The sequence below is a fragment of the Lepus europaeus genome, chromosome 14 (genome assembly GCF_033115175.1).
Source record: "Lepus europaeus isolate LE1 chromosome 14, mLepTim1.pri, whole genome shotgun sequence".
In the NCBI taxonomy this organism is placed as follows: Eukaryota; Metazoa; Chordata; class Mammalia; order Lagomorpha; family Leporidae; genus Lepus; species Lepus europaeus.
In genome coordinates, this window is record NC_084840.1 from 56,387,953 (window position 1) to 56,401,081 (window position 13,129).

The window sequence follows — 13,129 nt, forward strand, 5'->3', positions numbered from 1 at the left end:
ACAAGCCATGAAGCTAAATTACCTTCTACTTACCTTCATTATCCTCTTCAAGAATGCATAGTTTAAAAGGAGACAAGTTACTGTATTAAAAATTACTTGCTCTGATATTGTGCAAGTGACATCAAATAATGAAGAAAAATTTAGATTACAAACTTTATGGTCTCAATTCCAACTATCAACTTTTACCAAAGTAAAATTCAAATTCAGATTTCCATTTTCAATTATCTTTCTGTCAAGTGCTCCTCCAATATGCATAACAGTGACAAAATGTTCCATAACTTTTTAAAAGTATCCTAAAATTTTAGAATGTAAACATTTCAGTTAGAGAAATAAAGACATAGTAGGAAAGAAAAAAACATGTAAATATCACCCTAATCAATGATATAGGATAAGAATATAAGTTATAAAGTATCTCAATAAAATTGATAAATTGTTCTAATGGGATCAGTATTTTCAGTTGCATATTTTTCCTTTCAAGACTAAAAATACTTTCATTCATTCTGGTACTACCATGCTGGAGTCCCCACATCTCTGCAGATCATTGCTTTAGGGGACTCTATCTTGGCCCTTGATTAACTGCTGAGCCTTAATGTTACAAGGGGGTCCTACAAGGAACATTTCCTACATCTCATCTCTTATTTGTTGGTTATTCCAAGGAATACTAAGCAGTATTTCAAAACCACTGGATACTGAAAAAAGAGACATTTGAGGTCAAGGTTCTCATCTAGTGCACTGGTGAAAAGAGGAAAGAAGAGGAATACTTCCTAAACACATCCCTCCAGAGACGGAGTTAAAAGCAGGAAGTTAGCCGGGTTCCTTATTGCAGAATTTTGGACATGTGGTATGGGGTTGGGGGGATGGTGGAAAGCCTCGTGGCATGGAGGGTAAAGCCACCACCTGCAACACTGGCATCCCATATCGGCACCAGTTCTTGTCCTGGCTACTCCACTTCCAATTCAGCTCCTTGTTAATGACCTTGGCAAAGTAGAAGATGGCCCAAATGTTTGGATCCCTACCACCCATGTGAGGGACCTGATGAAGCTTCTGGCCTCAACCTGGCTCAGTCCTGGCCATTGCAGCCATCTGGGCAGTGAATCAGCAAAAATTTCAGACAAGAGACAAGAATAAGACTGTAAAGTTTTAAAGGGAACTCATGAGGAATACAACAACATGAAATAATTGCAATAATAATTATAATAGTAAACACTAAGCCAGGTAGTGCAGTATTCTAGTGGTTCACACAAACTCATATAATCCTCAAAACAGTCCTGTGTAGTGGCTGCTATTCTCATCATCATTTTTGAGATGAGAAAACTGAGTGCAGTGGTAGGAAATGTGTCTGAGATCACAAAGCTGGTAAAAAAGAGTCCAAGCTGCACACTCTTGGGTTCTGCTCTCTTGCTACAAGTCCAGTTTAATTTTCTTAGGAGTATTTTCTCCCTGTGAGCCAATGAGGAAAAAAAATCAAAATTCTTAACTCTGATACCCATGCTACCACTTCGGAATATGTTGTCAGGATGAAAATTACAAATAGCCATTCTTCCCTTCTATTCAGTTTTCATTTATGCATCAGAAGTCAATATTCCTAGTCTACCCAGAGAAAGTTGGAATTTACAACACAAAATGAAGAACAAAGGATAAAACAACAAAATTTCATAAAGCATTGTTACACAAATATGATTCTCAATTCTGGTGACAGGGTATTTTCTTAAAATCAGGCTTAGGGATCAATATCCTACTGAAATTCCTCCAAATAAAGTCGAGGCTAACCTCACACTATCTTCCCAGGCAAGACCACAAAATACTTCAAGACAACAAAAGGAACAAAGAGATAAAAGAACCAAAAGAAAAAGTTTAAAGAAAACAATTACATATTAATACTGCATAATCCATTAATAGCTACATAAAACTGAGATTTAATAAAACATATCTCTATCTTTTCTCTCTCAGATATCTCCAAAGGAAAAGGGATAAGAAAAATACAAAGAAAGCAGTCAGTGAAGAGATTGACAGAAAAGAGATGGCGTGACCATCATCCTCTTTGAAGACAGTAGTCAGAAATGCCTCTTTGGGTCCCACTCATCCCAAATGCAATGTAAACCTCTGACCTCTAGGGCTGGCTCCAGCTGGATACCTTAGGGAAGCGGCTCTTAAACTTCAATGTACGTCTGATCAATTATTGTTTCTAGCTATTGTGTATATTCCCCCTAAACTAGGGTGTTTCTGCTTTTCACATATGAAACTTCTTATTTGGTGAAGTATTACTGTAATGTAAATTTAAAATATGTTGTCTCAAAAACTAAAAAGAAAAAGAAACAAAGGTAGAACGAAGGAGGACGGGAGAAAGGAAATATCACTATATTCTTAGACTTGCATGTATAAATCATATTGAATCTGTTAACAATTAATTAAAATTAAACATGAATTAAAAAAAAAAAACTTCAGTGTACAGAGTAATTACTGGAGAATTTCAGTATCCTGTCCTCCAACACTCTAACTCGGCTCTCTTAAATATGTGGCAGAAGAATCTTCAACTTAACAAGCCTCCAGTGATTTTAAGTTATTTGCAAATTATACACTAAAAAACACTTAGAAAACAAGTGCACACTCACTACCCAGTGAGTACTGCAAAGATACATTATGCTGCACAAGTTCAGAGCATCACCGTTCCCACATCCTACCTGTTTCGGCCTTCTTCGACCTGTGCTCTTCATGAGGAGGTTTAGATGATGGCCACACAGACGGGACTCTCCTGGGAAACTGCCCTTCTGTGTAATCCGCCGAGTGTGTGGGTTGACTAACTGCAGCCCAGGTGTAAAGTTGATCTTGCTATATTTAAAACAGAAAATGTTTAAATGCTATTAATTCAATCATAAATAAATCTGGACTGATACATTGAAAAATCACGTCTATATAAGTCCCATAGACATACACACATATATAAAACATTAAAACAGCATTTTTGTGCCACGCTTCAATGATTCATGAGATACACATTCTTTGACACAGTCATTTCATTTTCATAGCCATACTTATGTCAATTTCTTTTCAATGGTAAAATCTAAGTCTCTTCATTTGGAGGAAGAGACAAGGAATTATGAGACAACCAGAAGCTCAATACAGAACTCCTTGAACTAGAATCTTTAAGTCATTAGAGTATCATGTCCCTTTAAAAAGTGTTTATATGCTTGTGGGAAAGTCAAAGAACAGGCTGTCCTTGGCCACCATGGAACGGCAATAGCGTCCTTGCCTTCAACAACAAAAGACCCAGGAAACCGATTTATCTTGGGTCCAAACTAGAAACTAATTAGGAAAGAAATCTTGACAAAGTAAATGAACCTCCCAAGAATAAAAGAAATGGATGAGGATCTTCTGGCAAAGAAAGGCCTTGCCAACTGCCGACTAACAGAACCTGGACAGAATGAGAAGAAGGCTTGTAACTACACCTAGCACCCAGAGACAAACTAGAAATCTCTCAAAGGAAGCTGCCTCAAGGAAAACTGCTCTTTAGTATTTCAGAATAACAATATGTTTAACCTTTTTACAGTACATACACTCAAGATATCTATGCTGCGTATTGTCTTTGTGACATTTTTCTATTCATGTACATCTCCCTAGCACTTTTTGGTCAACATCAGTAAAGCAAAGGGAACAACAGAATCCTAGAAGTGAAATGAAAACTAAACACACACTACACAAACACTATAATCACCAGGTTGAGCTGCAAAATGCATGATTTAACCAATGGCAAATTGCTGCTGTCTCTGTAATTTGCTTAATTAATTTAAAAATGTATAACATGGTCTATTATAATAACAGTAATATAAAAATTTATGGATTGGGCCCAGTGCTGTGGCACAGCAGGTTAAAGCTCTGCCTGCAGTGCTGGCATCTCATATGTGTATTAGTTCGAGTCTTGGCTGCTCCACTTCCAATCCAGCTCCCTGCTAATGTTCCTGGGAAAGCAGTGGAAGACGGCCCAATTGCTTGGGCCCTGCACCCACGTGGGCACTCCCCACCCCCCTTACCCCCTTGCAAAGAAGCTCCTAGTTCCTGGCTTTGGATTGGCTCAGCTATAGCCACTGCAGCCATTTGAGGAATGAACCAGCAGATGGAAGCCCCTTCTCTCTGTCTCTCGCTCTTGCTCTGTCTCTATCTTTCTCTGTAACTCTTTCAAATAAATAAAACAGAAAGCCTTTTTTAAAAAATGTATGGATCAGTTAGTTTCAATTTTGGCCCTAAATAAGCATTCAGTCTGTGGGGTGAGCTAGGATATTATCAACAAAAGGCTACATTTCAGATGTGGCTAAGCACTTCAGCTATTCATATGTGATCAACACTGAAGCTTCACTATTTAGCTTACTGAACATCAGGAATAGCTTTTCATCAGTGAAATTAGTAGTTTATTTAACTAACATGATAAATGTTAGATATGATATCTCACTGGAGAAACTGAAGTAATTTGATATAAATGAATCGGCTAAAATGTCAAAGAATACCCCATACTTGAATAGCTGAAGATTCAGGCAACGGAAGGTGTCAAGGTCATTGTGCCCTGATGGTGCTCATCCCGCCTGCAGTTTTGGAGGACATCTCCTTGCCTGTTGCCAATAACTGGGCTCAGAATCCTGCCTCATTCATGTCTGCATTACATGAATCTCACTTGCAAGTTGTAGTCAAGCATCTACTCAGGTGGTGAACCAGACATGCCCTGACCTCATAGGTATCCCATGCATACTAACATTGAACATGTAACATGAAATGCCTATGTGATGGATGGAATTTCATTTGAGATTTTCTTTCATAACAGCTCAGTAAATCATTACACTGTATACAAAAATTAAAATTTAAAAAATGGATCAAAGACCTAAATGTAAGACCTAAAGGCCGGCGCCGCGGCTCACTAGGCTAATCCTCCGCCTTGCGGCGCCGGCACACCGGGTTCTAGTCCCGGTCGGGGCACCGATCCTGTCCCGGTTGCCCCTCTTCCAGGCCAGCTCTCTGCTGTGGCTAGGGAGTGCAGTGGAGGATGGCCCAAGTCCTTGGGTCCTGCACCCCATGGGGGACCAGGAGAAGCACCTGGCTCCTGCCATCGGAACAGCGCGGTGCGCCGGCCGCAGCGCGCTACCGCGGCGGCCATTGGAGGGTGAACCAACGGCAAAAGGAAGACCTTTCTCTCTGTCTCTCTCTCTCACTGTCCACTCTGCCTGTCAAAAAAAACAAAAATAAATAAATAAATAAATAAATAAATAAAAAGACCTAAAAATATAAAATGCTTAGAACAGAGGAAAAGCTTCCTGGCATTGAATTTGTCAACGATTTCTTGATTTGTTGCACAGGCAACAAAAGCAAAAAGTGATACATTAAGAACTTCTGTGCATTAAAGGACATCCTCTAAAGAGTCAAAAAGTAACCTATGCAATGGGAGAAAATACTTGTAAGTCATATCTGATAAGAATATTTAGAATTTTTAAAGAGCTCACACAAGTCAACAACAAAAAAACAAATACCCGGTTTAAAAATGGGCAAAGACCTTCAACAGATGTTGTTCCAAAGAAGATACAGAAATGACCAAGAAGCACAAGAAAAGGCACTCATCATACCACTTCACATCCTTTAGGATGGCTACCACAAAAAAGTAGTAAGTGCTGGGGCTGGTGTTGTGACAAAGCAGAATAAGCAGCCACTTGTGCTGTCCCAGTAGCTCCACTGTCAAGCCAGTTGCGTGCTTGCTTGCTTTTTAAGATTTATTCATTTATTTGAAAGTTAGAGTTACAAAAAGAAGAGAGACAAAGAGATCTTCCATCTGCTGGTTCACTCGCCAAATGGCCACAATGGCAAAGATTGGGCCAGGCCAAAGCCAGAAGCCAGAAGCTTCATCTGGGCATTCCTAGGCACTTTAGCAGAGAGTTGGATCAGAAGTGGGGCAGCTGGGAGTCGAACCTGCACCCACATGGGATGCCGGTGCTGCAGATGGTGGCTTAACCTGCTGTGCCATAGTGCCAGTGGCTAATCCAGCTTTCTGCTAATGTGCCTGTGAAAGCAGCAGAAAACAGCCCAAATAATTGTGCCCCTGCCACCCACAAGCGAGATCCAAATGGAACTCTGGGCTACTGGTTTCAGCCTGACCCAGCCCTGGCCATTGTGGACATTCGGGGAGTGAAGCCGTGAATGAAAGAAGTCTCTTCCTCTCTTTGTCACTCAGCCTTTCAAATGAATAAACAAACCTTAAAAATTAAGAATATCAAGCACTGGCAACAATGTGGAGAACCTGGAAAACTTGTGCACATGTGCTGGTAGTGTAAAATGATACTATTGCTTTTGAAAATGGTACAGCAGTTTCTAAAACAAATTGAAAACAGAATTACCATATGATCCAGTGGCTGTACTTCTGGGTATGTACCCAACAAAAGAAAAAGCAAGCTCTCAAGAAATAGTTATACTCCCACATTCAGGGCAGCATTGTTCACAAAGGCCAAAAGGTAAAAGCAACCCACGTGTCTATACACTGATGAAAAAAACAAAATGTGGCGTATACATACAATGAGTATCATTTACCTTAAAAAGGAAAAAAAATCCTGTCACATGCTATAACATGTAAAGACATATGAACCTTGAAGACATTATGCTAGGTGAAATAAACCAGTTACAAAAATAACTTTATAGAGTAGTGAAAATCATATAGCTAGAAAGAAAATGGTGGTTTCCAGGAGCTGGGGAAAAGAAAATGGAGACTTGTTATAATTTTTTTAAATAGAGTATTTTTTTTTATTTGACAGGTAGAGTTACAGACAGTGAGAGAGAGAGACAGAGAGAAAGGTCTTCCTTCCATTGGTTCACCTCTCAATGTCCGCTACGGCCAGCGCTGCACCGATCTGAAGCCAGAGCCAGGTGCTTCTTCCTGGTCTCCCATGCAGGTGCAGGGCCCAAGCACCTGGGCCATCCTCCACTGCCCTCCCAGGCCGCAGCAGAGAGCTGGACTGGAAGAGGAGCAACCAGGACTAGAACTCGGGGCCCATATGGGATGCCGGAGCCACAGGCGGAGGATTAACCAAGTGAACTATGGCACCGGCCCCAAGACTTGTTATAATTTAACATGTAGAGGGCTTTAGCTCTGCACGATGAAAAAGTCCTAGAGATTGGTTGTACAACAATGTGAATATATACAGCAATACTGCACTGCATATTTAAAACATGTAAGATGTTAAATGTTGTGTGCATTCTGCCATAAACAATCTTTTAAAACAAAAAAAACAGTGAATTTCTCAGTTGTTGGAGAATAGTTAAGTCTTAACCTATTCAAAGGTTATACATGATTGACTTGATTTAGGTCACTTAACAGGTGACATGGACATGGCTGTGGTTTAAGAAAGCATTGAAATGCAGCTACCTTTCTAACATCTTTCACCCTGCAGTTAGTGGCAAAAATACCTATTTTAGTAAAATTTAGTAACTGACTAAATCCACACACCAGAAAATCTACCCAAAAACCCATTTTAATCTTCACAGTCATTGCCTCCTAACATTTTCTAGTAGAGTAAAATCAAGTAGCCACAACACCACAACACCATGAAGGGCAAACAGGGTCTCCACCTGAGGTAGCACCTCAGCCATCACTATTTGTGTGAACTGAAACAAACTACCTTAAAAACTCCCACATTTGGATTTCTCATTTGTAAAATACAATGCATGTAACATGCTTACTACAGAGCTTGGGCCTCGAGGATCTCCAGGACAAGGCAGGGGCAAAAAAGAGGGCTGCAGTGTTCCACAGACTCCAAACCTGGCCCCACAACCAATGACAAAGAGCCGTCAACCTAAAAACAATCCCTTAGCCTCCAAGCTGTCTCCACACAAAAGGGGCTGCACCAACAGTCAAGAGAATCAACCGTCACTTTGGTGATTTCACCATTCACCAAAATATAAAGTATACTAGAAGCACTCTATAAAACCTCAGAAAAACAAACAAAAATAAATGCTGGGTTGGTTCTCCAGTCTCTCAACCACACCACAGGATCCTAACACATTCTGGTGCCACGGCGGTAAGCCTCTTGTGTGTAGCATGACTCTGCCAGCAGAAATGAGCATAAGTGTTCTTCACAGGTCTGCAGTGTCTACAGGATCAAATCCCAGCTCTGCACCTTGACTTGGCATCATTTGAATTTCCCTATGTTCTTCCCACCCAACTACCCAAATTCACCTCTGTTTCTTCAGGGGAGCATCACTCCATTTAAATGACCTTTCTAGTGTCCGCCATCTCTCACCTGAACTCTCTGCAACTCACAATCTCATCATTCATTAAAAATCTAGTTGGAGGCCAGCACTGTGGCATAATGGGAAAGCCACATTCTGCAGAACCATCATCCCAAATGGGCACAGATTCAAGTCCCAGCTGCTCCACATCTGATCCAGCTCTCTGCTTGGGAAAGCAGAAGATGGCCCAAGTACTTGGGTCCCTGCACCCACAGGGGAGACCCAAAAGAAGCTCCTGGCTTCAGATAGGCCCAGGTCCAGCCATTTCGGCCATTTGGGGAGTGAACCTGAGGATGGAAGATCTCTCTCTCTACCTCTGCCTCTCTGTAACTCTGACTTTCAAATGAATAAATAACCTTAAAAAAAAAAAAAAAAAAACAACTCCTCTAGTTGATGTTCCACCTCACCTGGAACAGTCCCAAATCAGAAAGCCAACTCAATATGCCTGCTATCCAGAATGGTGAGTACCTATCATCTTTCCTCAGGTTCACTGGAAATTCCTTCAGGATGAGAAGGATGTACACAGACCCTGCAAGTCCCCACTAGCTCTTGATATTATAGGGATGACTGCATAAAAGTCACTGAATGACTATTGAATTAACACATTTCTCCCATAAAAAGAAAATATATGACTTGTTAATATGGGCAGTGACTTAATCTAGTAACACCATTTTCTTCATTTGTTTACTAAGGTATCAAAAGGTGGGTATCATATAGAAAAACCAAAATATTGCATTATTTGTTCGAGCTAAATCCATGGGTACCATATAATATAAAGAAAAATATGAAGTAAACAAAACTAGAATTTACACATTGATCTACCCTAGGAAAACATCCTAACTTTTCAAAGCTTCAATGTTGTCTTCAGTAAGTCAGGAAAAATGCCTGCCCTTATTTTGTTGTAGAGGAATGGCATGAAAGGAGAGTGGGGAAAGGGTAATGAAAACTACATGGTGGGCCGGTGCCATGGCTCACTTGGCTAATCCTCCGCCTGTGGCGCTGATACCCCAGGTTCTAGTCCCGGTTGGGGTGCTGGATTCTGTCCCTCTTCCAGTCCAGCTCTCTGCTGTGGCCCGAAAGTGCAGTGGAGGATGGACCAAGTGGCTGGGTCCCTGCACCCACACGGGAGACCAGGAGGAAGCACCTGGCTCCTGGCTTCGGATCAGCACAGTGCGCTGGCCGTGGCGGCCATTTGGGTGGTGAACTAACAGAAGGAAGACCTTTCTCTCTGTCTCTCTCTCTCTCTCTCTCACTGTCTAACTCTGCCTGTAAAAAAAAAAAAAAAAAAAAAAAAGAAAAAGAAAAGTCCTTTTCAGGGCAATTCAAAATCATCGAAATCATCAACAACATCTCTACAGAGAAGCAACCAATGTTGTCTGCTGTGGATATAATGAGAAGTAGTTGAGGAAACCAAGTTTTCTTGGCATTTGTGCTGATTGTCACTAGTTTCGCACTCAATTAACTATTGCCCTGTGGCATTTCCTCAACCATCCATAAATGTCTTTTTCTGTGTGGTGATTCTGTGTTAACATTTCAAGACTGCACTTGTTATTCTCCCAAATAAGGCCTTTAGGTTCCTGGCTACCAATTACCATATGTTGCATTTCCTGGTTTCCCAAAGGATCTTATTCTGTCTAAATAACAGACACCTAGTGAATATTAAGGAACTGCAAAGGTCAGTGTCAATTAAAATTGTTCTTTAATACAGTAAATCATAGTTTTATCTCTGGGTTAAAACAGGATATATTATATATATTTATATATATAATGCTATATTATATATATATATATTTTATATATATATATATATTTATAAGAGCACTTCACTCTTTTGAATTCTTAATGTCTATTTTGGCTTTTGTCGAAGTGCATCATTTCTTCCTTTAAAAAAAGTAAGCTTTCTACCACAGGCCTATGAGATTTCCTAAAAGTGGAATAAACAGAATACATACCTACAATTTAAAAATCTACTTTCAGTAGATATTTCCCTATCTTTTAACCATTTTTAAATAATAATCTTCAAAATAACTAAGAGCTACAATCCACAAATAATTTAATTTAGAACACTATTCAGAAAAATGCTCTCTCTCTCTCTCTCTCTTTTAAAGATTTATTTATGTATTTGAAAGGAAGAATTACAGAGAGGCAGAGGCAGGCAGGGAGGGAGGGAGGGAGGGTGGGGGAGAGAAAGAAAGAGAGAAAATGAGTCATCCATCTGCTGGCTCACTCCCCAAATGTCCTCAAAGGCCAGGGCTGGGCCAGGTTGAAGCCAGGAGCTGGGAGCTAGAAACAGCTCTCAAATTTAGGCATTCTATGGGCTGGCATTGTGGTGTAGTGGGTAAAGCCACCATCTGCCCAGCAACCCACATGGGTACTGGTTTGTTTTGCAGCTGCCTCCAATCCAGCTCCCTGCAAATGGGAAAAACAGAGGAAGATGGCCCAGGGTTTAGGTCCTTGATACCCATTCGGGAGACCTGGAATAAGCTCCTGGCTTTGACCTAGGCAAGCCCTGGCCATAACAGACATTTAGGGGGGAGTGAACCAGCAAATGAAAGAACTCTCTCTGTGTATCTCTCTCTGTAATTCTTTCAAACAAATATAAAAAAAATTTAAAAAAAAAAGACAATCTAAGAGTAGACTTTTTTTTGGAGATCTTCATAGCTAAGACAAAGGTTGGGTAACCACCTTAAAAAATTTTAGATGAATACTTTTCTGGTATTACTAAGTACAAGAAAATTTCATTGTTCATTAGTCTGTATAATAGTGCATAATCTAAATTAATTTCTGATAAATTGTCACTCAATGAGTAGAGATGGTGTGTCCATCTAGATGGGAATAATTCTTAGTTTGGGTTCCGCACTACAGAAGAGGCTATCTGCAGTGCCCTAGCTCTATGACTATCAGGGCCAATGGCGTCATATTTAAGTGGCAAAATATGGTAACTCTGTATCAGGCATGCAAAGAAGTATATTCTCCCACCACATATCAAGAGTTTGTTCCAGGGTAAAAACTGTCTCAGAGCATGCAGTTAACCAAATGCTTTGTATGCATTCTTAAAATCTACCTCTAGGTTCCAGAGATAAAATCTAACTTAGGCCAGTAGAGAGCTCTAACCTCATCATAATGACCTCAAAAAGAATTTCTTCAACCAAACTGTGATTGGGCATGAGCTCTAAGGAGGGAAACTGCCAAGTGCACTGAAGGAGACTACTAAAAATGCTCATCCCATCACACAGTATTTTCTGTAGGAAGACTTTGAAGACTCATGTATTTCTACTCTTCAAATTTCCAGAGCTCTGCCTAAAGAATTAAATTGTTGGATGGTATTTTGAGTTTGTGATTTTCCTAGTCCATGGACAATGTGAAATGTGTTGATCAGATTTGCTTTTTGTGTGGCTGTTACAAGATCTGAATTAGACTAAGATGCCACACTTAGCACTTATTACTGTATCATTTAACACTGTTTTAAATACATATGAATCTGTTTCTGAGTTACTCATGGTATTTCATTAATTTATGTGTAATAGTAAATACTGCTTGGTAACAATGGCTTTATTGATATCTCTCAATATTGCCCAATCTTCCTGGCAGTGCCATGTATTCATTGTCATCAAAAATTTATTCTTCAAGGGTTTTCGTAAAGTTAATTTTCAAAAACTATTGTGAATTTAATAGTGATGTATTAAATTTATATATAGATTATGGAAGAATCAAAGTACTTCCAGAACTAATGCATATAATCTTTTATATTCTATATTTCTTCACTGGTTAATATCATTTTAGCAAATATATTTAATAATTGTTTATCATTTATATGTAACCAACATATATTTATTCCTCAAATTTTCATATATTTTCTTAAACTTGTTCATAACCACACAAGATGCTGCCTACATGAAACTCACTTCACAAAGATACACACCACTGAAAGTGAAGGGTTGGAAAAAGATAAACCAGGCAAATGGAATCCAAAAGTGAACAGGCATAGCTATCCTGACATCAGATAAAACAGACTTTAAATCAAAAACTATAAGAAGAGATAAAGGATGACTTTATATTTTGAAGACTCAATTCAGCAAGAAGACAAAACAATCATAAATATATATGCAACCAACACAAGACCCGCCAGATATACACAGAAAATGCTATTAGACCTAAAGTGAGAGGTAAACTTTAACACTATAATAGTAGGTAACGTCATTACCTCACTCTCATCAATGGACAGGTCATCCAGACAGAAAATCAATATAGACACATCAGAATTCAAACACACTATCGAGCAAATGGACCTAACAGACATTGACAAGACATTTCACCCAACAGCTACAGAATACACATTCTTCTCATCAGCACATGGAGCGTTTTCTAAAATAGACTACATATAGGCCACAAATCAAGTCTTAGCAAACTTAAAAAGATTGAAGTCATATTATGTGTCTACTCATACCATAAAGGAATACAACTAGAAATCAACAAGATGAACAATGGAATATACATAAATACTTGGAAATTAAACAACATGCTACTGAATGATGAATGGGTCATTGAAAAAATTAAAAAAGAAATCAAAAAATTTTATGAGATAAATAAAAATGAAAACACAACATACCAAAACCTGTGGAATACAGCAAAAGCAGTATTAAGAGGGAAACTTATAGCATTAACTGCTTACATTAAAAAAATAGAAGTGTCTCAAATTAAGGATATAATGATGCATCTTGAAGACTTAGAAAAACAAGAACAAACCAAACACCAAATCAGTAGAAGGTGGGAAATAATAAAGACCAAAGTAGAAATTAAATAAAATTGAAGCTAAAAAAACACAAAAGATCAATGAAAAAAAGTTGGCTTTCTGAGGAGATAAACAAAAGAAATA

General features: G+C 39.1%; 1 protein-coding gene across 2 annotated transcripts in view; it reads right to left on the minus strand.

The window, feature by feature from the left end:
• The window catches only part of FMN2 (formin 2), a 358,901-nt gene that overhangs the window by 278,026 nt on the left and 67,746 nt on the right, over window positions 1-13,129 (minus strand). For both annotated transcript variants that reach the window (XM_062210677.1, XM_062210678.1), the window contains exon 3: window positions 2,682-2,829. In XM_062210677.1, coding sequence (XP_062066661.1) covers window positions 2,682-2,829 — 148 coding nt within the window. The remainder of the gene's footprint in view (window positions 1-2,681; window positions 2,830-13,129) is intronic.